General features: G+C 42.3%; 1 protein-coding gene across 4 annotated transcripts in view; it reads left to right on the top strand.

Annotated features, from left to right (window-relative positions):
* Positions 1–25,982, top strand: part of WAC (WW domain containing adaptor with coiled-coil) — an 87,309-nt gene that overhangs the window by 37,672 nt on the left and 23,655 nt on the right. For all 4 annotated transcript variants that reach the window (XM_089693829.1, XM_089693833.1, XM_089693828.1 and 1 more), the window contains 3 exons: positions 5,064–5,158; positions 9,449–9,760; positions 18,736–18,966. In XM_089693829.1, the coding sequence (XP_089549955.1) occupies positions 5,064–5,158; positions 9,449–9,760; positions 18,736–18,966 (638 nt within the window). The remainder of the gene's footprint in view (positions 1–5,063; positions 5,159–9,448; positions 9,761–18,735; positions 18,967–25,982) is intronic.

A 25,982-nucleotide genomic window follows, 5' to 3' on the forward strand; every position in this document is an offset into this window, starting at 1 on the left:
TGACCAGCAGCAAATGTCTGTGATCTAGTAGTGCTGCAGCCATATGTATGACATTCACTTCTACTTGTTCCAAAACTTGTTTTAAGTTTAACGCCAGTGGGAATTGTTAATTCCTTGATGCCTCATCACTTTGCCCTAAGAGAATCTCTCTTCCATGAAAACCTCAGCTGTATTTTTAAAAAAGTGTTTCTTGATAGTGGTCTTCCACAGGACTCTATAAGGCGTATTATTCATGAGATTAGCACTCTCTGCAGCCTAGTAAGTGCTCTGCCCTCCATATGTGCAGCAAAGAACCCCCGGTACATTCTCATGTAACCCCACTGATAACTACTGCAACTGACATCTATATCAAGATTTAACTGCTTATTGACTCAGCGCTCACTATCAGTTTCCAGGTTGATTACCATCAACGTAAATCTTGGGAATCATACCCAGAACCCAGCAGGAGTGTGCAATGTTTGCTTTGCGCACTGGACTTGTATTCGGTGCTCATCTTGGCATATGGTGGAACAAGTGTAGTTGGCCGCATTCTTATGTCACCCTTGGTGTGTGTGCCAAACGTGATGGGTTCAGTTTAGTTCGTTCTTGAGGACCTGCAACATGGACCAGGGTATTTATGAGCATGTCTTATTTTTCCAAGTGGAGCGCTTTTTTACTCAGCGTGTTATTCCCCTCTTTAAATGCATCTACTAGGTGGAACGCAGGTAGAATTAAAAACTATTCAAATTTGACAGGATTCCCACTCAGCATTGCTGCTTGGGTGTTAAGGTACTCTCAATACACTTTCTGGCTGATGCACTTCCACCTGCCATATTCACAGAGAAGGCAAGGAGAGAAAATTGGCTGATGTCCCCGACTGCCTATATTCCAGCAACAGGACATTGGTCAGCATCTGGGCCAGGCCCTCTGTTCCGTTTTGATTTGCAGTTGGCATGGCTGTTGAAACCCGGGTCTTACAAGATAGGGGCAGTTTCTGACTTTGTCATTCCCACCTTCAGGTGATAAAAACTACTCATAGGATCTACCATGACACCTGTAAGGCATGCTTTTGGCTGGTGCGCAGCCAGGCAGCTCAACCTCCAGAACATTCTTACCTTCACCTAGCCACCTTCCAATCTGGCTTGGTCCAGCATCTGGCTCTTAGTACTCCTAAAGGCACAGGTTTCTGACTTTATTCATTCTATTCCAGAAATGTCTGGCTTCAAAATCTCTTGTCAAGACCTTTGTACAAGGAGTTCATGTCAGTCCCCTACTTCACACTGTCTCTCTGGGATCTGAATCTGGTGCTTTTGGTTCGTGGACCTCCCTTTTGATCCGATTTGGGATATCCCTTTGGGGGTTCTCACCAGTAAGGTGGCATTTTTTGGTGGTCATTACCTCTGTGGGACATGTCTCTTGAATTGACAGCCTTTTCTTATCTTGCATAGAGACAAGATGCTCCAGAGACCCAGACCCGCCTCTTTCATTTGTCTGGCCCCAAAGCACTCCAAGGAGATTTTACTCCAACTCCTGGATGTGTTCAGATCAGCATCTACCTAGATGCAACATCCTCTTTCAGAAACACCTAGTCCTTGTCTTTCCTGAAGGTCCCCAGATGGAACATCCTCCTTCCTCCTCCTCCATTGCCAAGTGGCTCATGCTGCACATTTCCAGAGCTTATGCATCAAGAGGATTGTTCCTCCCCTTCCTATCAGGGCCTTGTTCCACCAAATCTGTCTTTTTCTTTAGTTTTCAGCATGAAGCATATGTTTTACAAGTTGGAGAAGATGAGAGCAGAGGACCAGGTGGCGGTCTTGCAAAGTATGATTTTCAGACCTTTATTGATGTGAGCTTTGGTCACAGGGTGCCTCAAGCTGTCACCCAAATGCTTAGAGTCTGTTGGCCCTTGTTGTTTTTAATGTCCTCCACTGTTTGATTAAGATCATCAGAATTTTAACTTGCTTGTAAATTCTATATCTTGGAGTACAGTGCAGTGCACTAGTCCCTCTCCTCTGTTCATATTGCTTGCTAGAAAACTGGAGTTCCACATCCTAGTGAGTGGGGTTATGAGGGTGCACTACACCAATCCCAGCAAAGCTTTTGCCAGTGTCCAGTCACTTTACGGTAGCAGCATACAACTATGCTTTGCCTACAATTTCTGTGCTGTATTTTCATATGAAATTTACAGTTAAGTAAAAAATTCCCACTTTTTTTTTTCAATCAAGTTCAGAAAAAAAAACCTCACCTAGATGGATGCAGTATCTATCAGTCCGATGCTGCATCTGTCTCCCGCCACCTCAAAGATGAAGAACTGAGTGGTCAAAGACTGCTAGTTCTTGGTCTTCTTTGAGCAGAATGTGGTAACTGTCGGCCACTGGGGTTTTCTGCTCTGCCTCCCCCAGGGTCCACTGGAGCACCGGGCAGTGGAGGGGGTAGGAGTGGCTGGCTCAGTCTCTCAGTGGTGTGCTGGTCAGAAATCTAGGTGGATACCGACTTTTTAAAGTGGGTCACAGGAGTGCGTAACACGGTGCACTCCTGTGAGCCTCAGGAGAAGTAAGGCCAAAAACCCATGATTTAAAGTGTATATAAACCCACAAAAATCTTTTAATATATTGCAGTTTACTTTTGCTTAGCTGAGGTCGCTGTATTTAGGATTTTTTTTTGTTTGTTTTTTTCTTTCTTTCGTTCTTTCTTCCTTTTTTAGAATGGTTACACTCCACTTTTGTTTTAAGAAAACTAATAAAAGCTTACCATTGGAATCACTCCTGTCAGTGTTAAGTGCTTTGTCTCAAACCTCCTGCCACTTGTGCTGAACAGCTTAGTCTGCTAAAGGAAGTTGACAGACTTACTGGCAGGATCAACACCTCATCAAAGGGTTGGTTAGCTGCAGTGTATTAGTTTTGTGTGTTAGATATTGCTATTTTTAAGTCATACTTACCTAGGTTGATGCAGCATCGGACCCCACCTGCTTTAATTGTCAGAACACGGCGATCTCATGATCGCTGAGTTCTCTCAGCTGCTCTGAGCTGAGTAGTGATCGTCGGTCACTGCTGTTTACTCTGCCCCCCTCCCACACGCACTGGGCTGTGAAGGGAGGGAGCGAGCAGCTGGCTCGGGCTCTTAGGCTAAGCCAGGTGCTGCTCCAGACTTTGGGGTGGATCCCGACTTTAGAGTCAGGATCTTTCCCCAGCCTGGACCGGCTGAGTGATGTCAGCCCACAGCGTGTTTCAACGCACTCAACAGGGTTAGAGGAGTGCAGAACGAACTGCACTCCTGTGAACCACAGGAGAAATACAGCCAAAGAGCTTTGGCTGTACTTCTTTAAGGCCCCTTTCAGATGGGGTGGTCAAGTCAGCGGATCCGCTTGATCAGCCGGGATCTCTCTGCTGATTTCCACTGAGCAAGCAGATGACAGATCTGTGTCTGCTCTGCTGATGCAGGCACAGCCTGTTGTTTTCTATGGGGCAGGTGGATGGAGATGACTTGCCTCTCTGTTTCCACCCGACTGTCATCCAATCTGCTGGATGGATGGGGAAAGGATCGCCATCCATCTGTTTTCAGTGTACAGGATCGGAATGGGTGTCATTGGACACAGAAAGCTATGGATGGTCTGATCTGGCCTGCCTGAAGAAACAAGTGTACCTGATCGGACCGTCAGTGTGAAAGGGGCCTAACCGTTTCCTCAAAATTGTAAGCATGCCTCTGCTGATGAAGCTGCTGAATTTAATATCTGAATGATATTAAACGTTATGTGCAACTTATAGCACTACCTATAATTAAATATGCAAAAAAAAAATTCATACCATAGCAAATATGTGCAAATATGTACATTAAATCAATGCATCAATAAATATATAAAAACTTTATAACAGAAAATACTGTGCAAATCAATAGAGGTGCATCAGTACATCTCTAGTCCATCCAGCAAACCAGTGAGAATCCTAGGAACCAAGGATTTCCTGTACTTTTGATCAGTTTTACTCTTTGTTTGCCCATTTTTAGTGGCGAGTCAAATCTGGTGAGTGAGTTCTGCTACTGGTGTGTTTTTTTGAAGGTTGTGAAGCGCAGGCACTTCACCACATTGAAAAGTTGCTATTATGTTTTTCACATTATTGAAGATGTTTGTTTAAACACTGTATGGTTTAGTGGACTTAAAGATATTTTATTAAATACAATTGAATTGATTTTGAACTGCTTTCCAATGTGCTTTTACTTGCAACTCATCTGAACTTTCAACCTCTCGCATAATTCATGTAATAGCTGATCATGTGCCTATCTCCAGGTCTAAATGGAGGTTAGGATGGCACCATCCACAGCTGATAGCATGATTTAGTTCTGTTTTCGGTATTCCCATCATCACTTTAAAGCTAAAACTAGTTTTAGTAGCAAAGATGGCAAGCAGGTTCCAAGAAATGTTTGAAGATAGTCTGACACCTGAATAAGTTGAAACTCAGGATTCCTTTATGCAAACATAACCAGTACTTAAAGGAGAATTCCAGGCAAAAAGTTATTTTGCCTGTGCAGTGGGGCTGCACCCACACTGCGCGGGGTAACTGCTCATAGGGAGAGAACAGCGGACATATACTCACTTGACCCACTGATCTTTCCTGCAAAAGACTGGTCCTTTCGGCTCCTGCCCCATTGCATGGTAAAAAAACTTAACCTGGAGTTCTGCTTTAAACTTAGAGCTGTGGTCTGTCCCTCCCGGCACTACTGGTCTTTTATTTTAGTAGACCATGTTCCTAAGCAATATTGAGGGAGTGGAAGGGTCAGCGTTCGGGCTTCAGAAACTGCGGTAGGCATTTTGTATAAGAAAGCATTGGGGTTTTAGGGTGTTCTGTATGTGCAGCACTTGTAGTTGATGGCTATCCATGTATGCAGCAGGTATATTGGTTTTAAGGTAATGACAGCTTTGCTATTATAATTTTGGAACAAATAAAAGCTTATTTCCTCCAATGTCCTGTGAGTTCCTCTTGCAGGGACATTTAAATCTTGGTTTGTGTTGTCTTTACTGTCCTAATGAAGTATTATTCCTAGTGCTGAATACATGTAACTCATTCCATGCTTACCCCTTACTTTCACAGGGAACAGCGCCAGAAGGAGTCTAGTAAAGTGGCAGTTAATAGTTTCCCCAAAGACCGAGACTACAGAAGAGAAGCAATGCAAGCCACAGCTACGGGTGACTTTTAAGCTCTATTTGTTTTTAAATTTTGTTTGCAGCAGTTGAGCTTTGTGCTTGAGAGGTTATTCATCATTTTTTAACAACATATTAGTGATCTGTTTAATGTGAGACATGCTGCCCCAAGGTTTGTTGCTTGGATAATGTTTTCTTCTGTTTTACATGATTGTGTCTTGACAAAGCACTTGAGAGCTACTGCATGTGCTATATATTAAAGAAAACATTCAAGCTTGCAGCTAAAATCACCATTTGTTAGAACTGTGTTGCTCATAAATTTGCTATGGTTATGTGAATGTCTGACCTTTGTCCCTGCCACATTCTTGACACCAGGTTTGCAAATCTTTATGCTAGATTTATCTTGTAACATTTTTTACTTACAAAACCTATAGGGGTGAAACAAATTGAACGTTTGCTCTAACGCTGCCTTTGCAGCAACCCTCCATAAAGCGGAACTTTACACATAACTTGATAAAAAAAAAAAAGTTGTTCAGCAAGGAACATACATTGCACATTAATACTAAATATATTAATTTTAATAATTATGCTACCAAAATCAGTGTGCGCTGTACATTGTCTTCAGCATTGCTCCTGATTCTTCTTCCTGAAGGCTGCCATTTTGCTGAAGACCAGAGCCCCTGAACAGCAGTGAATCATAAAGTGGAACGAAACCCATCGATTCAATGGTTTCATAAAGGGTTACTTTCCTGGAATGCTGGGTGATTGCTGTCAAATTTGCTTATGTTCTCAACCGAACTGTCAAATCATCAAATGGCTGATCACATGTGCAGCACCATGGCAGTTGCAGATCAAACAAGCAGTTTCCTTGGCTGTTAAGGATAGGAGGGTTTAATTCCACTTTAAGGCTGTCAGCAGATCGTCCTCTACAAATTCAGCAGTGCCTAAAAATATAAAGCAACTGAGCATGATGTGCAGAGCAGGGTGACACAGTGTATTGCTAGATTTTAAACAGTATAGACACTACTTTTTTTATATTTTAATAATTTTTACATAGCTATACCTGCAAAAGGGGCCAGCCTGGAGTGATCTAGCAGGGCCTGATTTTCTGATTAAAGTTTGACTTTAAATTGTTATGCAAGTTTCCACTTCTGGAATTTTAAACTTTCCTGTCTTAAAGTGGAACTTTAGTCAGAAAATTAAATTTTGCTAGGTTACTTCAGGCTGGTCCCTTTTTGCTGTTATAGCTATATAAAACATTAAAAATAAGTCCCTATACTGTTTAAAATCCAGTAATGCATTGTCTCACCCTGCTCTGCACAAGCTCAGTTGCAATCCATTTTTAGGCACTGTGCTGAAGTTGCAGAGGCCGATCTGCTGATAGTCTAAAGCGGAACTAAACAGATTGATTTAACAGTTTCAAAAACGGTTACATTCCTGTAATGCCAGGCATGTAACTGTCACATTTGCTTGTGTTCTCAACCAAACTGTCAAACCATCAAATGACTGGTGTTATAACTGATCACATATGCAGCACCATGGCAGTTGCAGATCAAGTGGATGGCAGCTTCCTTGGCTGAAAAGAATAGGAGGGTTTTTAGTTCTGCTTTAACTGCTGCTCAGGGCTTCACCAAACTGGCAGCCTCCAGTAAGAAGAAACCGAAACAACGTTGGAGGCAATTTACAGCACACACTAATTTTGGTAGCATAATTATTAACTCTAGGTTCACATCTGTGCCGGTGGTGCCGCTGCGGATCCACATGAAAATCCGTGCAGCCGCACTACCCGCACAGAGAACTGCGGACCCGTGGGTGGGTGCCATTATTTCTAATGGCACGCCACCCGCACTGGAAAGCGCAGCCGTACTGGGAACCCAAGTTCCCGTGCAGGCTGCGTTTTTCCAAAGAAATGCAGGGACTTCTTCCCTGCGTGTCAGGGGCATGGGAGTCCATTCAAATGAATGGGCTCTCATGCCTGTGCAAAACGTGGCCTGCACGGCCGCATATATATGAACCGGGGGTAATGTGGAATGTGTGTTCCTTGCTGAAAGACCTTTATTTTTGTTATGTATAAAGTTCCACTTTATTTAAGCTTGCAACTGACAGCAGTCCTATGTGGCAATCGGCCACACCAGTTGTGGGTACTGTATTGTGGGAGCCAGAGATGGCTTTAAGGGTTCGTTCACACCATACGTGTGTGAAAACTGACACGCAGATTTCACTTTCAGAGACATCAGTTTACATGCGAGCCCCAATGAGTTTTATACACGTTGCAGATTCCTGCACAGAAAAAATCTGCAGGTGATACTAGTGTGGTGGTGTGAGCAGGGCACATAGAGAACAATTGATTTTGTTGTGCCCTTGCAGGATGCTTGCAGAAGAACTGCCTTCTCTCTCTGCACCATGGTGTGAACAAGCCCTAAATGTCTGTTTCTTTGGAAGCACCAGGTATATTCATGGGCAGGGGAGGAATGAGGTAAAGGTTACAGTTGGCAATATTCACTTATTCATATAGGCAAGTCTTACCCCAAGAGACCATTGGACGTATGGTTTAACTACAGGAATGAGTAGGTGTTGGGTGTGTGCAGTATGAAGAGTCAACCTCGTTGGAGGAAAGATTGTTGGATTGGGAAGGACATGTCTGTTGGCACAGTGCCTCATCTGACTAGTGCAGAAAGGGAGAAAGCTGCAATTTAATTTACAGTACAGTTATAGCATTTTAATATACTTCATTGCTTCTCTTGCTTTGTAGTTATAGTTTTAAATGTAATTGAGTTCATTTTAAAGTGCTTTAGGTTTTTCAAAGTCTTCAATCTGAAATTATTTGGTCATTGTTACACGCATGCAACTTTTGCTAATCCCTCCATTTAATTTATTGTATGTTCTCAAATTTGAACTGTTATACCTAAAAGTACATAGACACATTTTTTTTCAGTTTTGGATGGAGTGGGAAAGTGCTGTCAAGTTTGTATTGTGGTTTGTGTCCCTGTTGTGTCCTCTCTGTTGGTCCTGAAGGTAGTTGCCACAAGGCTAAAAAATGAGGGAATATGCAAAATTGGTGATTGTTGGACTGTGAAGGCTGGCAGGTTGAGTCACCCACTGGCTTCTTGTTGGTCAGGAATTCCAGTGGTGAGATCGTGCCTCCAGTGTTCAAGAACTGTCCTAGGTGTTTGGCCTTTTCTAAAGTAATGTTTACTTGTCTGCATACTTTGTAATGTATGATAAAATAACTAGGAATTCTGGCAGTGTGAAAAACTGTACTAGCTTTATTAGACAGGTATGGGTCATCTGAGATCTCTGCATTAGATGCATGTTATGGCCGAAAGTTTGATCAGCACATATGAGCTTGGTGAACATCACATTCCAAAACCTTGGGAATTAATATGGAGTTGGGTTTTGATCTTCTGGAAAGGCTTTCGACAAGTTTTATTGTGTGTCTGTGGGAATTTGTGCCTATGAGCCAAAAAGCATTTGTGACCTCAAATGTTGGACAAGAAGACCTAGCTTGCAAACGGCTTTTCAATTATCTCAAAGGTGTTTAGGAAGGTCTTGGCACTGTACATGAGTTTCTCCTAACCCAACATGTCAGACCACGTGTTTCTGGAGCTGACTTCTTGTACAGGGGCTCAGGCATGCTGGAACAGAAAAGGGCCTTCCTTCACTGTTGTCATAAGGTCAGAAGGCTTTTAAACATTTGTGAGTTATGACATTATCAGTACCCTATGCTGGAAACCCCTGAACTCAATAATGGAGTGATCGCATATCGCTGTATATCAGAAGCCTGGCACTGAATCCATCCACTGTCCCCTTCTACATAAACACTGTTGGTGTTCTTACCTTTCATAACTTTTTTGTAGTAGGACTAGCTTGTAAGTCAACAGCATTGTATATTTTCCAGGGAATCATGTTTACCTTATTCACATAGTGAGCGTTGGCTGTACTTCTCCTTTTAATTGTGCTGACACAAAATTGGACAAGTTACAATTCCAATTGTGTGCTTGAAAACAGTACGTTTTAACATATCCCTAATTTTTTCCCCCCAGTCACAAAACCGCTCGTGGTTATCAATATGCTGTGCAATCACAAGTGAATGTTGTCGTTTTATAACAAAGTGGACATGTCAAAGCACTGCTCTGACTCCGATTGAAGCAGTCTCTCATGACTCTCTTGGTTTCACTTTTTGTTTCATTTGACTAGAGGACAACATAATTACTTTTAAGAACTGCCTTATTACTGCTTGCATTTGCAATTCATTTATGAACTGTTGGATATCTTTAAGGTTAAGCTGAATTAATCGAATCTTTTTTTTTTTTTCATGTTAATATTGCCAATCAGTGGATGAGAAACATTCCAATGACGCCAGCAGCATGCTTCCACAGAACATTTTGTCTCAGACAAGCCGACACAATGACAGAGACTACAGACTGCCGAGAACAGAGACTCACAGCAGTGCAGCCCCAGTGCAGCACTCTATTAAACCTGTGGTACACCCGTCTGCTGCCACAAGCAGTGTTCATTCTAGTACTTTTACAGTACAGCCTGATCACCCTCCTCCAAAGAAGTCATTTGATGCAAATGGAGCAGCAACGTTGTCAAAACTGCCTATCCCCACATCTTCCATCCCAACACAGAAATCTGACAGAAAAGGTGAGTTGGAAATTTATAGGCAGTGAAGGTGGCCTTTTACTTTGCATGGTATGTTTAGGTTCTTTTTTTTTATTTTTTTTTATTCATTTTTTTTTTTAAGCTGTTTGTTCCCAGTTCTCCTGATAGGGGTATAACCCTGACTAAAGCCATCTCCTTGTGTTGCTGTAAACTTCTAGTATTGGCAGTGTCTCTTGAGCCTAATATGTCATTGTTTATGGCCATTCATACATGTTTACTGGATAAGCAAACCCTGCCTGTATTTCCATGGCGCTGGCCAGACCAAAGCATTGTCACATAGGGAATGTGCCTATGCTTGCAGAAGAGTATAGTTTTATAATCAATTTGTGGAGGTCCGTGTTTGCTGTGAATGGACAAAAGCTAACGTGAGTTCTGCTTATCCTTGTTTTTTTTTTATATGCAAATGTAATTTCTAGCACTTTAGACGACTCTTAAAATACATTAAATTCTGCTTATGTTTCTGCAAAAGTTGTGGGAAAGTCCTCTGCCTGCTGAATTTATGGGGTTTAAAATTTGAAGCTGACCTCAAGTACCCTTACACTAGGGCTCTCCACCACCCTGTTACTGTCTAGGTAAAATGCTGAAACACCTGTATCCAGGATCGGATTCCTGTAATAGGTGCCCAGCTTGACTAGATCTACTTATAAGGGAATCCATCAAGATACAAACCTTTTATGTGCAGCTTAACAGCTAAAGTGGAGCTTTTAGTAACTGTACAGGAATATTTTACTTTTTTTTTTTTTTTTCTAGGAATATGTAGCTTACTTTTGTAATCTATTGTGAGAGCTGACGGAAAAATAAACAGTTTGCTGCAAGTAGGAGGAAGCATTTCCCCAGTCTCGTCCACTCCAGTGATGATAAACATTGTTTGAAACATTGTAACTTTGCTGCAATTCAAAGTGAGAGGCTTCAGCAGGGGGCTGAATTGTCAGATGGTTTTTAATACAGATAAGAACTGTAGCGGTACCAGGATTTACATAACCGTAATCTTGGAGTCAACAACAGTCCAGGATGTAGATGATCCTGGATGATACCTGAACAAAGATGGCACTGACCTTTTGGAAAGAATAGTTGATGGTTTTTTCGGGGTAGAAATATGATTGATGGTTACCTATGTTACCTCTCCTACTGTCTTAAGGAACTGAACACTACTGTGATGAAGGGGAATTACCAACTGTTGTGCTTTGTGATTCCTCCTGCCAACCTCTACTTCTCTACTGAACACACAGGAGATACTCTCTCTAAAGCGTCAATTTCTAAAGAGACTTCAGAGGTTGATTTATCATAAGAATAGTGTTTGAAAGTAGGTGAGGTATTTACTTATTTCAAGAAAAGCTTTTTGTTATAGGTTTTTAGTTTGCATATCCACTTTGCTACTTGCCACCTGCCCAAAGTAGTTATAATGCAGGCTAGCAGCACATCCCTGCCAGACTACGTACCTGCACCTTCCGGGTTTACAGGCGTGCATGTAGTTTGAAGCATTGCAACTTTATCAGCAGGTCCCGGCCAGTGATTCATGGGTGGGATGTGCTCATCAGCGGTGTCTGATCACCACACAGAACCCCGTGTATACAAACACAGGGCTCTGTACACTTATCAGTGATTTGACTTTATTTTCCCTGCAAAGTAGGGAGAAAAAACTGCCAGATAGAAAGGAAAAAGGAGCACACATTACACATTGTTGGGCACATATTTCACCCCTTGATTGCCCCTAGATGTTACCTCTTCCCAGCCAGTGTTCGTACTAGTGGTGCACCGAAATTAAATTCCGGTGCTGACATTTCAGGGTACTATCAGTGCCCATCAGTGTTGCCTCATCAACGCACATCAGTGAAGGAGAAAAAATACCTGTTTGAAAAATTTTATAATAGAAACAAAAACTTTTTTTTTCAAATTTTTTGCACTTTTTTTATTTATAGCGCAAAAAGTAAAGCGCCCAGTGGTGATTAAATACCACCAAAAGAAAGCTCTATTTGTGAGAAAAAAAATGATCAAAATTTCATATGGGTACAATGTTGCATGACCGCGAAATTGTCAAAGTGCAGCAGCGCTGAAAGCTGAAAATTGGCCTGGTAAATAAGGGGGTATAAGTGCCTGGTAGGCAAGTGGTTAAAAACCAGCACTGACCTATGACAGCCAGTCACTGTATACACTGCTCCTCTCCTGCCTTTCTCAGCCCCCCCTCTCATCTGCAGCACACACAGTTTCCTGTATTGGCTAAATTTTATTGGCCGATCTGTTTTGGTGCATCCCTAGTTAATAACTGTGTCAGTGTGCAGTATTATCACTGATCACTTTGTTAGTGTAACTAGTGATCTCAGTGATGCTCCCAGATAGTGTCTGTTAGTGCCAGATCACCCTGTAATAGTCACATTATAGATCGCTGTTCACCGCCATTACTGTATAGTGTCTATAACTGCGTACATTCTAGTATATATACCATAGTTTGTAGACACTTAACTTTTGCACAAACCAATTAATATATACCTATTGGGATTTATTTTTCCAAAGACGTATAACAGAATACATTTTGGCTTAAAATTATAAAGAATTTAAAAAAAATTTTCTTATATTTTTTTTCCAAAATTTTAGGGCTTTTTTAATTTATATCACAAAAATCCAGTGGTTATCAAAGACAACCAAAAGAAGCTCTATTTGTGTGAACAAAATGTTAAAAATTTTGTTTGCGCACAGTGTTGCATGACCATGCAATTTCCAGTTAAAAATAGTGCAGTGCTGAATAACAAATGTTTTGGTCATGAAGGGGGTAAAACTTTCCAGTGCTCAAGTGGTTAAATAATAAAACTAAATGAACAATTTAACCACTCGACCACCAGAAGGTTTTACCCCCTTTGTGAGCAGGCCATTTTTTTGCTATCCAGCACACTGTAACTTTAATGGGCAATTGCGCGATCATACAACACTGTGTACCTAAATTAAATATAATCTTTTCACGCAAATAGAGCTTTCTTTTGGTGTTTTTTTATATTTTGCAATATAAACTAAAATATACTGTAAATTGTGAACCCCACCCCCAATTTTCTACTTTGTTACAAAACATTTCCAATAAAATCAAATTTCTTCATAAATTTAGGCCAAAATGTACTCTGCTACATGTCTTTGGTAAAAAAAAAAAAAAAATCCCAATAAGTGTATATTGGCTTGTGTGAAAGTTATAGTGTCTACAAATTATGATGTTTTACTTTTGAAAATTGATCAGTCCTGACATACTGACTGCCTATCTCATTTCTTGAGTCCTTCAAAATGCCAAGCCAGAAGAAAAGATACCCCCCAAATGACCCCATTTTTGGAAATGAAGAATTGAAATAAAACTTGTGGGGTTTTTTCCCACATTTTTTTTTTTTTTTTTTTCAAATTTAGCCACTAGTGCAGTACAGCATCGTCCTATCACTGGTGTGTGACGGTGTTCAGGGATACTGAGTAGTGACCATGTGTTTAACCGCCTCCCGCCCACCATATAGTACAATGACGGGCACAAGACGGTTCTCTCGTTCATATGACCTCCTCCCATTCTAACTGCGCATGCGCGGCTCCGGGAGCGCGCAGCGCAGCGATCAGTGGTGCGCGGTGTCCCTCGGACACCGCGCATCACCGATCGACTGAAAGAGCCGAAGATGTCGGCTCGGTCATGTGATCAGCTGTGTCCAATCACAGCTGATAACATGTAAACAGGGAAAACACACTGACAGCTCGAGAGGAGAGCCGGTAATCGGTATTCCTCGGAGGGGACATGTACACTAATCAGGGCTGATGATCGGTGTGCCCTGATGATCTGTGTAGCCCCAGCAGTGCCAGCTGCCAGTGCCCATCCATGCCACCTGCCAGTGCCCATCCATGCCACCTGCCAGTGCCCATCCATGCCACCTGCCAGTGCCCATCAATGCCACCTGCCAGTGCCCATCAATGCCACCTGCCAGTGCCCATCAATGCCACCTGCCAGTGCCCATCAATGCCACATACCAGTGCACATCAATGCCACATACCAGTGCACATCAATGCCACATACCAGTGCACATCAATGCCACATATCAGTGCCCATCTGAGTTGCCTTTCAGTGTCACCCATCAGTGCCATTCAGTGTCACCTATCAATGCCAGTCAGTGCCGCCTATCAGTGTGCATCAGTGCCTGTCTGTGCTGCCTATCAGTGCCGCCTAACAGTGTGCATCAGTGCCTGTCTGTGCTGCCTATCAGTGCCGCCTAACAGTGCCCGTCCGTGCTGCCTATCAGTGCCGATTTTCAGTGATGCCTACCAGTGCCACCTACCAGTGCCTCCTCATCAGTGCCCATCAGTGCCACCTATCAGTGTCCATCAGTGCTCATCACTGCAGCCTCATTAGTGCACATCAGTGAAGAAGAAAAATCACTTATTTACAAACTTTTATAACAAAAATTAAGAAAAAACTTATTTTTTCTTCAAAAAAATAATAAAAACCCAGAGGAGATTAAATACCACCAAAATAAAGCTGTCACAAAAAATGATAAAAATTTCATATGGGTACAGTGTTGCATGACCGCGCAATTGTCATTCAAAGTGTGACAGTGCTGAAAGCTGGAAATTGGCCTGGGCAGGAAGGGGGTATAAGTGCCCTGTAGGCTAGTGGTTAAAAAAAAAATCAATTTTTTAACATTTTAAACTGCTTTTTTAAAATATACTTTCATCAGAGTAGTTCAGTGTCATCATAGTGACACTGTACTACTGTGGAGGGGGGTGATTAGGGTTTTTTTTTATTTTTTTTTTTACACACACTGATTGCTGTTGGTTATCATTGCTGTAACAACAATGTTTTGATCTGTCATAATTTGAGTTTAATTTAGCATCTGTGATTTTATGATTGTGATCAGTGATTGACTACAGCTAATCACATAGTTCTTGGTGCTGTGATTGGTCCTGCTATCATGTGATCGCTGTGGGCCAATCACAGCATAATACTAAGCGCAGCTGTTTTGAATAAAACCCATTCATAACAGTTTACATTGTGATCATGTGATGGCATAGCAGTCGTCGGAGTGGTGTCAGGTGACGTACAGGTGCGTCGCCTGCCCGCAGTAAAACTAATATGGGTGGGCAGAAAGTGGTTAAAGTGGTTGTATACTTCTGAAGTGAAAACTTAACAGAACATACACTTCTGTAGTGTTTACAGGGGTTAGATAAAAAATAGAAGCGCTAAATGATTTGTAGGTGTGAAAGTGACATGTTTCCTGTTGAAAGTGGAAATGATGTAACATTCTTTTTCTTCCGCTGTGTAATGAGACACCTAACTAAATATTTGGGAATGGTACAAAAAATGGCCACTTCCCCAGTCTATAACTGGCCTTCACAGCAAGGAGCACATGGAAGGGTGACACATGTCAAAAAAGAAAAATTCCCAGCTCTAACTGGCCAGCCTGCAAACAAACTGAATTAACCTGTCTAACAGTATGTGTTAAAAACGGGTTTAGTTAGCACACATTTGCAAACACATGTAAGCTACAGAGCCTCGTCACGGCATCCCGATATTCTGTAGTTCCTAACTCGTCAATGCCATAGTAGATGCACAATGCCATAGTAGAGGCACATGTATTTAATGGATAAACCAAGGGCAGGTGGACCTGAGGGAGCCCACCCTTCCTTAACCCCCCTGGTGGTATTCCCGAGTGTAGCTCAGGGTTAACTTTCAGTACCAAAAGTGGTAACCCCGAGCTACACTCGGGATTACACTGCAGAGTTGCTCTGGGATTCCTCCAGCACTTACCTTGTCCTTTTGCTCCTGCGATGGCCCCGACCATCTCCTCCGGCCGATGCCGGCATCTGTCTTCCGGGTTCCAGTCCCTGCGTGCATCTGGACGTACGGGGGATGGAGCCGGCGGGAAATTTAAAAATGTTAAAAAGTGACATTCACTAAATACACTAAAATCATAGTATAACATTACTGTATCAAACCATTTCACATATATTTTGTCCCTACTGCTTTGTCCTGTGTCCTGCCTGCATCTTTACTGTTCTTTCTGCCTGGAAACTGAGAAAAGTCCATGGCGTCCGAAAAGTGTCCCTTTAGGTCAAAAGCAGTTTTAGACCGGCTAGAGAACAGCGATAGTAAATTAGAACCACTTGCAAAATTGAGTGATGATTCGTGGGAAAATTCGTCATCCGACACTGAAAATGATTTTGCGACTAAGCTCAGTGATGTGCGAATTTGGCTCTCTATTTCAAATTTCAGTGTTTTTGGTTTGATTACATTATTGAATTAAATTTATAATTTTTATGATTTATTATATAATAATTTATTATTTCGTGTTTCAAATTTTATCATATCCGGGATGTTTACTAGACTCTTGTTCAGATAGATTTCAGTGAGTTATTCCTAAGAATTACAGGCCTACAATAAAAAAAACATATTTCCATGCAAAAAAATGTACCTCTTTGAGCACAGAAATACTGACATAATCAGACCGCCAGGGAGGTTAAAGATACAGGAGCGCACTGGGCACCCAGCATGTAGCATAATGGCAGCCAAGGTGTCCAGTGTGCCCCCTCACCAACAATTCAACAGTACAAAAGTGACCACTGCCCCAGTCTATAACTGGCCTTCACAGCATGGAGCACATGGAAGGGCGACGCATTTCACAAAGCAGAAAAGAAAAATTCCCAGCTCAACTTGTCAGCTAGCTTGCCTCCAAACCGAGTGATAATATATGTGAGAATAAATATGTGGGAAGACTCACTTTCCTCATTCACTGTGTGCTGCTAGTAATACAGAGTCATGCCAGAGCTTACTGAGCTTTAAAGAGGGCAGATTGTTGGTACGTACTTAGCTGTTGCCTCTGTGACTGAAGTTGCCAATTTGCTGTGCTGTGAGGATACAGTATCCAATGTTATGACGGTATATACAGTTTCTGGGAAAACCTATTTTAAGCATAAGTGCAGTCAACATAGTCAGCTGACTGAAAGAGTCAAAAGGGCATTGCGCAGGATTGTGACATGGAATAAGAAAGCAACTTCTGCAAAAGTGATTAGAGAGCTCAATCTCAGTCTTCACAGGATTGAGATTGAGCTCTGGAGTCACATTTACAGCAGCTGTTTTCTTATTCTGGGTCATGATTCTGCACAATGTCCTTTTGACTTTCTTGGTCAGTTGACCATGTCCACTGCGCTTATGCTTATCAGATGACAGTTTCCTGAAAACTGTATAGGCCCTCATAACCTTTGATACTGTACCTCATGACATGGCAAATTAGCAACGTCAATCATGCGGGCACCAACAATTTGCCCTCTTTGAAGCTCAGTAAGCTCTGACATGACTCTGTATTACTAACAGCACATGCACTGAATAAGGGAGGCTTCCCACCTTTTAGCTAGGTGTCTCATCACACAGCAGAAGCAAAATAATGTTATACTTGCCTTTGCCTGCTGGAGCTAAGAAATAGCCTTTCTGAGTTTTTTTTTTTTTTGTTTTTTTTTTTTTAACCACCTCCCACCCGCCATATAGTAATTTGACGGACGCAAGGTGGTTCTCTCGTTCTGGGAGGACATCATATGACGTCCTCCCATTCTAACCGCGCATGCGCAGCGATTGGCGGTGCGTTGTGTCCCTCGGTCATAGCGGATCACCGATCCACGGAAAGAGCCGAAGATGTCGGCTCAGTCGTGATCAGCTGTGTCCAATCACAGCTGATCACATGTAAACAGGGAAATGCCGGTTATCGGCATTTCTCTCCTCTCGAGCTGTCACGCTGACAGCTCAAGAGGAGAGCTGGTAGTCAGCATTCCGCGGAGGGGACATGTACACTGATCATCTGAGCACTGATGATCAGTGTGCCCTGATGATCATTGTAGCCCCAGCAGTGCCACCTGTCAGTGCCACATCAATGCCACATATCAGTGCCCATCTAAGCTGCCTTTCCGTGTCACCCATCAGTGTTGCCTATCAGTGTTGCCTATCAGTGCTGCCTATCAGTGTTGCCTATCAGTGCTGCCTGTCAATGCCCATCAGTGCAGCCTATCAGTGCCCATCTCTGCAGCCTCATTAGTAAACATCAGTGAAGGAGAAAAATCACTTATTTACAAAATTTTCTAACAAACACTAAGAAAAAACTTCTTTTTTTTTTTCAAAATGTTTTGTGGTTTTTGGTTTAAGAAAAAATAAAAAACCCAGAGTTGATTAAATACACCACCAAAATAAAGCTCTATCTGTCACAAAAAAAATGATAAAAATTTCATATGGGTACAGTGTTGCATGACCGCACAATTGTCATTCAAAGTGCAACAGCGCTGGAAATTGGCCTGGGCAGGAAGGGGGTGTAAGTGCCTGGTAGGTAAGTGGTTAAAGGTGTTTATTTTGCATTTATAAAACACAAACAACAGAACAAGGAAGAGACAAATAATAAAATAGCCTTTGAGTTTTTAGAAGGATGTACAGAAGAGATAATTGCAGATAAAGATGTACAACTTGTGTGGGAGGATTTTTCATCTGTTTATCAACTGAGGCTTGTCACTTCAGAGGGTACTTTAAAGCGATAGTTAACTTTGAATTAGGCTTTAAGTATTTCAGCACATTTAGTATGCACTTTTCCAAGCCCAGGAGTAAGAATGCTCGTACATTATCCGATTTTCTTGTGTAATCTCCTTTAGATTTACCTTCCACTATGTAGTACAAGGGACTGCCTGATTGGATACAAATTGAAAGTGTTGTTTAGGTTTGACCTTGTTATATGGTTTTTGGTAAATCAAAAGGAAAATTGTACAAGAAAATTGGATAATATGTAGCCAATGTAAGGAGCGCGCAGGGACTAACAAACGTTAGGTCAATTTTAAGTATTGTGTGGCAAGAAATTGTATTCATTTAGGATTTTTTGAAGGTGATATTGCTGCAAACCTTATCAGATGTACTCAATGTTTAGTATGTTGTAACAAACTTATTTTGCTTTTTCTTTTTTTTTTTTTTCCCCTTACTACAGACTCTATTTCTGATAAATCATCCTGTACCATCCCTTCCACATCCTCTGCTTCTGGACTAAACCCTTCTTCTGCTCCCACTTCCTCTTCTACAGTCCCTGTGTCACCAGTGCCACAATCACCAATTCCTCCGATACTGCAGGACCCAAACCTCCTGCGACAGCTGCTCCCTGCCTTGCAAGCCACTCTGCAAATTAATAATTCTAATGTGGATATATCCAAAATTAATGAAGGTATGGGCAGCATTTTACTTGTGTTTTTTTTTTGTTTTTGTTTTGGGTTAACCGTATAGTAGTTTGTGGACAATTGGATACAATCGAGTATGATGAGTTTTAGCGCAAAAACCTGGAGAACAGTAACGTGTGAATTGTTTTAAATGCTGTTCATTTTGCGAGAGTTGCATATGGACATGATCAGCTCTTTTACACGGACTTTGGAAGCTGATAGGTATGTGAGAATTAAAATGTAAAAGTGATCTTTGATACTGGTAACTGCTGACTGCTTCTTGCCAGTGCTGAAATTTTGCTTGGATTAGGGTGTAGTCTGCATCGCAGGCTTTGCAGGACCTAAGTAGTATGTACTTTAGGCCTAGACAGGGTCATTCATGCATGTTAGGAGACAGAGCCTCATTTTGGCCCCCCGTCTGTTTTGCAGGCTAAGGTTAGAGTTTAGTCATATCAGTTGAGATTTTTGAAAGCTTGAAGTAGCATTCAGCATAAGATGTGTTTTTCTGTGCTTTTTATGATACGTTTTGGATTTTTTTTTTTTTTTAATTTGGGTAATAGGTTTTCTTTTTAGTTAACTTGGATGTGAAACTGGAGGTCAGTGCGTGAGAAACTGCAGCATGCTGAATATTTTCAAGACACTGCAATGCATCGTTCTTATGAGAACAGGCCCCACTAACCTAAATTGAATTTTCAATTACAGTACAGTTTGGCAGCATTTCAAGGGCTGCATTGACATCACATCTGAGTCCTTATGTGAGCAGATGTAATCACATGTTCTGGCAGACATAGCACTGTATTCCAAATGGTAAAAATACTCTCTTCACTCTGCAGACCGTTCAATGTACATGTCTGCCTCCAACCACATCTCCCTTTATTTGCTTTCCTGCAACTCCTGTTCTGACCTCAGTCAATGTGATAGTACAACCTCACATTATTTTACTTAATCCTGAACTAGTATTACATAAACCTGTTTACCTTTTCCACCATGGTAATCTCCAACTGTGTCAGCTCCAGTACTGTATTGTATCACATATGCTTTTATGCTTGCGGTTTGTCCCAGGTTATACACCCAATGTTCACTACCCTAAACTGGGTTAGTTTGTTCCACACGGTCTGTACCCATCACCTTAATTTTTGCCCAACTGCTTCCTCCCCTGCCTCTTACTGCTTTGTGGGACATCACTCTGCACCCTCTCTCTACCCAGCAGTGAAGTCCATAATTTCATTATCACATACCCATCAGGAGTCTGAAAACCCACCACCAGCTAGCATCACAACTCATCCAGGGTCATCCCTTATGTCTTCTATTGGGGAGGGTTAGGTATTCTCCCCTAACCACAAGTACTCTTGAGAGGTGCTATTTCACTGTGCTGACCTCTTAGGTTGAGCCTTACTGTTCATACGTAGGGGTATATGAATTTTAAACTTCTTGGTCACTGTTTCAGGGGCAGTCCTCTCCTATTCCTTTGTATCTAGGAAGGAATCCTCTGCAGCCATATGTTGACTACAGGAGCAGCTCTCATGTGTTCTCATTAGCTTGGAACACCTAGGATGTTAGGAGGTACATTCTCCTTTTCATCCCCTTTTGAGGCATCTGAGGACGTTCCTCTAGGGAAGGCATCTCCAAACTTTCTAAACAAAGGGCCAGTTTACTGGCATTTGGGGGGAGCAGATTGGCCAGTGGGAGTGGAAAATGCCTGGTGTCAGTGTAAGTAAACAAAGGAAACCATGCCCTATCACTGATGTTAATAGGATGAACAGTGACCCATTGTATCTGTGGGAGGAATAGTGCCCCATCATTGGGGTCAGTGGGAGGAATAGTGCTCTATCATTGGTGTCGGTGGGAGGGATGCTGCCCCATCATTGATGGATGGATTGGTGCCACAAGGGCCAGGTAAAGGCAAACAAAGGTCCACATCTGGGCTGCAGTTTGGAGACCACTGCTCTAGTGGAAGAAGTGGAAACTGTTGAGTGTCAGGAATCCTGTGTTGATGAGTCCTCTCAGGAGGAATATTGGGGCAAAGGCTGTCTCAGACACAGAAGACTACGGTGGGCTTCCCGGCAGATGTTTTTTTGCACTATTCCTCACTTATCACTACAAGAATTTTTGTCCCCTAAAGTTGCTAATTTTTGTCCCCTAAAGGGTGATGCCATGCAGGTCTCCTGCAGACCTGTCAAAATATCTTCTTGCTGTATGGGATGTAGGAGCAATAGATATTCTGACAGGATTTTGCTGGTTTTGGATCTTTGTGACCACTTAAAATTCCCAAGTCCTTCCCAGTGCACCCTCACTTGCACAAAGTTATATATGCACATTGGATTTACTCAGAGAAGGTGTTTTCACCACCAAAATGGTTTGCTTACCAGTCAGTACAATTATACAAAAAAAAATTAGGCTCTTCGACTGTTGACCCAGGTGATTACTATTCAAATAAGACCTTTGCAATCCTAGTCTTTAGACTCCACAGATAAGAGATGAAGGCCCTTTTAATGTGTTATTCTCTCTGGTGGGAGTGGCTCTGCAGGCCGCGGTGGTTGCTGTGGGAGATTGCCAAGCCCTTACCCGCTTCCGACCTCCCTATAGCTGTGTGATTTTGCATTTCCGGGTAGGGGGCACACGTGCCTCCCTACCCGCACTGCCGTTGGCCGTACAGCTGCCGATCACCGGGTCCTGGCTTGAGATTCCCGACGGTCACCAAGGAACACGGACAGGGGAGAGGTCTGTTTGTAATCCCCTTCTACTGTCTCCAATCCATCTGCTGATAGAACAGAGACTTAAAGGAGAAGTTCACCTTTTTAGACAAAAATAATAAATGCACATTTTTTTGCAGGACAAAAATGTGCATTTATTTTGGTCTACAGGAGCCTGGAAAGCATTGCACCAGGGTGATGCCATGCAGGTCTCCTGCAGACCTGTCAAAATATCTTCTTGCCGTATGGGATGTAGGAGCAATAGATATTCTGACAGGAAGCTTCAATAAACTGCCACAGCGCTCTACAGAGCCGTGGTAATTCATTGAAAACTACAAGCTGACAGCTGCTAAGGCTGTCGGGACCTGCAGTTCATTCATTCATTCACGGAAGTTCGTGTTTGAATGATGCAGCCGAGTGGGCTGAGCCCCGCACGGCTGAGCTGTTTTCAGAATTGACAGATAGTACGGGGAAACTTCTCCCAGTACTATCTGTCAGAGGGAGGGGGGCTGTGGCTATGGGAACATGTTCCCAAAGGAGAACTTATCCTTTAAGGGCAAGCTGTACATATACAGTCTGGTGTGTATTGCTGGCGAGGTTCTTTTTCTTTTGGGGGGGGGGGGGGGGTGATCAGCACACACACCACCACTGTGGTGGACCCAGATATAGTGAATGCGGGGTCCTGTGTTTAGTTACGCTTTAAAGTCTGCGCCAAGCAGATGCTCCGTTTCAAGGATTCTAATCTGGAAGATGCTGCATTTGGCATCTCCTGCAAGACTTTGAGTCTCTAGTTTTCTCTAGTGCTCTGAGCTTTTCATGGGTAAGCACAAGTGAAGTACGCCTGGTCGGTGCATTCTTTGCTTTATCAAGGGGACTTCCTGGGATTAGTACATATCAAGGATGCTGTTTTACGGTTACTGCATATCCTGATTCCCCCCCCCCCCCCAATCTTACCAACGGTTTCTTCACTTTGCGGTGGAAGATCACAACTATCAGTTTTTGGTCTTGCCATTCAGCCTGTCTGTGGCTCCCAGGCTATTTACCAATGTTTTGGCTCTGGAATTATTGATCACTTGAGGGATTTGCATTTGGACACTACTGGAATTATTTGCTTCTAAGGGAGACATTAGATTAAAGAAAGATGTACAAGTCCTAGATGGCTTTAGTTGGATACTGCACCTTCCATCAGTCGGCCTTCGTTCTGAATCGGTGCTTTGAGTACTTTGGTTTAGTCTTAGATATATGGCTCAAGCAAAGATACTGCTTCCTCAGAAGAAATGCCTGTCCCTTCAACACAGTTGGTATCCCTAAGGATGTTGTAAGATCCCTCAATCTGGGCATGTGTGAAAGTTCTGAGGAAGATGGTAGCTACCTTCTGCGCAGTCCTCTTTGCCCAGTGTCACTTTTGAGCTCTTCAGCTCAATACCCTGTCAGTATTATTATTATACAGTATTTATAAAGCGCCAATAGTTCACTCAGCGCTCTACATTACAAAGGGGGACAGAACATGTGACAGAACAACAACAATACAATGCAAAACATGAGGGGATCGAGGGCCCTGCTCTTTCGAGCTTACAATCTAGGTTTGTCAGTATGGGACAAACAGGAGTGCTTGGATCTGCCATTGCGTCCCACTTTCAAGATCTCTGAAATGGTTAATTTCTACATAGATGATAGATACTGGAAAATTTTAAGGAACATGTTCATCAGAGGAGCGAAAGTTGCCTTTTAACATCCTGGAACCTTTGGATATTGAGCTAGCTGTCATACACTAGTCTGTCTTTGGGCTCTCCTTGCCAGGGTGTAGTCGGACAATGCCATTGTTGTAGCATGATATCAGACCACAAGAGGACGGGGACAATAAGTCAAGCTGTTGAGGCAGAAGTCAAACTGATCTTGGGTATAACTTCACACTTTGGCCCTTTTCGTTTTAAAAACTCTTGATGTAGAACATTGGCAGGCTGAGAATGGGCCCATAACACAGGGGAGTTCGCAGTGGTTAGCCTGTGCTGGAGATGTGGATCTCTTGGCAACCAGATTCAATTAAATGGACAGGATTGTGACCCAAACCAGGGATCCTGTAGGTCTTGCTGTAGATGCCCTAGTGAGAATTCAGATCACTGATCTATCCCTTCCCTCCACTCCTACTTGTCCTTTATTTGTTATGCAGGATAAAGGTGGAGGGTATTCTGGTGATTTTGTTCATGTTGGCTTCACCAAGAAGAGCGTGGTATGCAGATGTTGTAAATCTCTTGGCAGACATGCCTTGGGCTATTTCCAGATTGACCAAAGTTGCTATCACAAGGTCCAATCTTCCTTCCTGTTTTACAGTTGCTGCCTTTGACAGCATGAAGGGATGGGGGTGTCTTGGATTCTGTAATTTTTGCCCTCTTCAGGGCAAGAAAGTCATCTTCCAGGAAGACTACCATCGTAAATAGAAGGCTTATTTCACCTCGTGTAAAGTTCATAGGTTTGATTTCCAACAGTATATCATGGAGTCATTTTGGCTTTTCTCCAGTCTGGTATGAAGATCTTTGATTTTAAGCACCATTGACAGACAAATCTTTGCTTTGGCTGTGCTTTTTCAGAGACTTTTTGAGTTGCTTTCTTTGGTTAAAGCCTTTGTGGATAATGTCTCATTGTTCCTTTTGTACATCTGTCTGTGTGACCTTAAAGCTGATCTCCTTGTTTTAATGAAGGATAAATATGAGGAAAGCTGGTCCAAATGAATTGTTACCTTCACTATTAAATGTGCCCACTGTGTACGTTGTATATAAAACTGTATGTATCCTCAGCTATGTCCAGTGTACAGTGCTGTGTTCCTGCACTGGGGCAGGGGACTTTCCGCCCTACTCCCAGAACAAAATTGATTTGGGCTGTGTGCTGCTTGGCCATTCACAGGGAGCTTTGTATTCTATGAAAGAATACAAAGCTTTGTCCAATTGACTGAGATGGACAATGGACAATTTTTTTTTTTTTTTTTTCTCCAGGATTTTCAATAGTTTTTTGTTTAGCAAAAAATAAAAAAACCCAGAAGTGATTAAATAACACCAAAAGAAAGCTCTGTCTCAAAAAAAGATATAAAATTTGATATGGGTATAGTGTTGTATGACCGGTCAATTGTCATTCAAAGTGTGACAGCGCTGAAAGCTGAAAATTGGCCTGGGCAGGAAGGGGTATAAGTGCCCTCGAGGCAAGTGGTTAAAGCTGAACTTCAGGCTGCACCCGCCTTCCCTCTTCAACACTTTTTTTGCTAGTTATATTAAAAAAAAAACCATAAGTACTCATCCATGATGTGTCCGGTCTCGAGTCTTTCCTGCATTGGTGGAAGGTTCTCTTTTGGGTATCCACATCCCTGCTTGGGTGACTAGGACTTTTGCCAAAGAGGTTTTGCTCGACTCACTGGTAATGCCATATTTCTTGCATAAGCTGCTTACAATTTGATATCAAGATCTGTACAAACTTCTGGAAGAGGCAGAAATGTCTGCTTAAAGGTAAACGCTCAAGGTTTTTACCTTCATTCATTCTGTGCATCAAGGTAAAAATCCGGTACTTGTCTGGTAATTCACCGGATGGATATATATATATATATATATATATATATATATATATATATATATAGTGAATTTAACAGACAAGTACAAAAATCCTTCTGTGTGCAGCTCCCACCCCAGCCGCGGCTTCCCGGGGAACTCACCCTCCTCATTGGCTGAGACAGCAGTGGTAGAAATTGGCTTCTGCTGCTGTCAATCAGAGCTAGTGTGCCAATGAGGATGGGAGGGGGGGGGGGGGGCAAGCTGCAGCTCGGTGTGAATAAACATGCAGAGCATTGGCTTGGGAATGAGTCTGCTTGGGTGCCCCCATAGCAAGCTGCTTGCTCTGGGGGCATTAGGCAGAAGGTAAGGGCCAGAAGCACCATTGGGGGACCTGAAAAGGAGTATTGGAGCTTCTCTGTGCAAAACCGCTGAACAGAGCAGGTAAGTAAGACATGTTATTTAAAAAACAAAACATTTCTTTAATATCACATTAAGGCTTGACATGGAGAAAGAACTTCACTGCTATCTGTGTGTATATGTAGTGACAAACATCCATCATCGGATCGGAGTATTTCAAGCAATCTTCTGCTGTAAATGTTCAACAAAAGATCAGTTTGGTCAGCTTCAACTGGGTTTTCTACATGGACCAGTCAGTTTTTTTTTTTTTTTTATAAACAACTCAAGCATTTATTGGAGTAAATTTTTGAGAAATCAGATTTGCTCAAAATAATTATTTTGAGTGGTTATATTCCCTTGTATAGAAATTAATGTGTGCCAAATAATGTCTTTTGGGCT

Source organism: Staurois parvus, unplaced genomic scaffold (assembly GCF_062004578.1).
Source record: "Staurois parvus isolate SC_StPar_1 unplaced genomic scaffold, SC_StPar_1.0 ptg000636l, whole genome shotgun sequence".
In the NCBI taxonomy this organism is placed as follows: Eukaryota; Metazoa; Chordata; class Amphibia; order Anura; family Ranidae; genus Staurois; species Staurois parvus.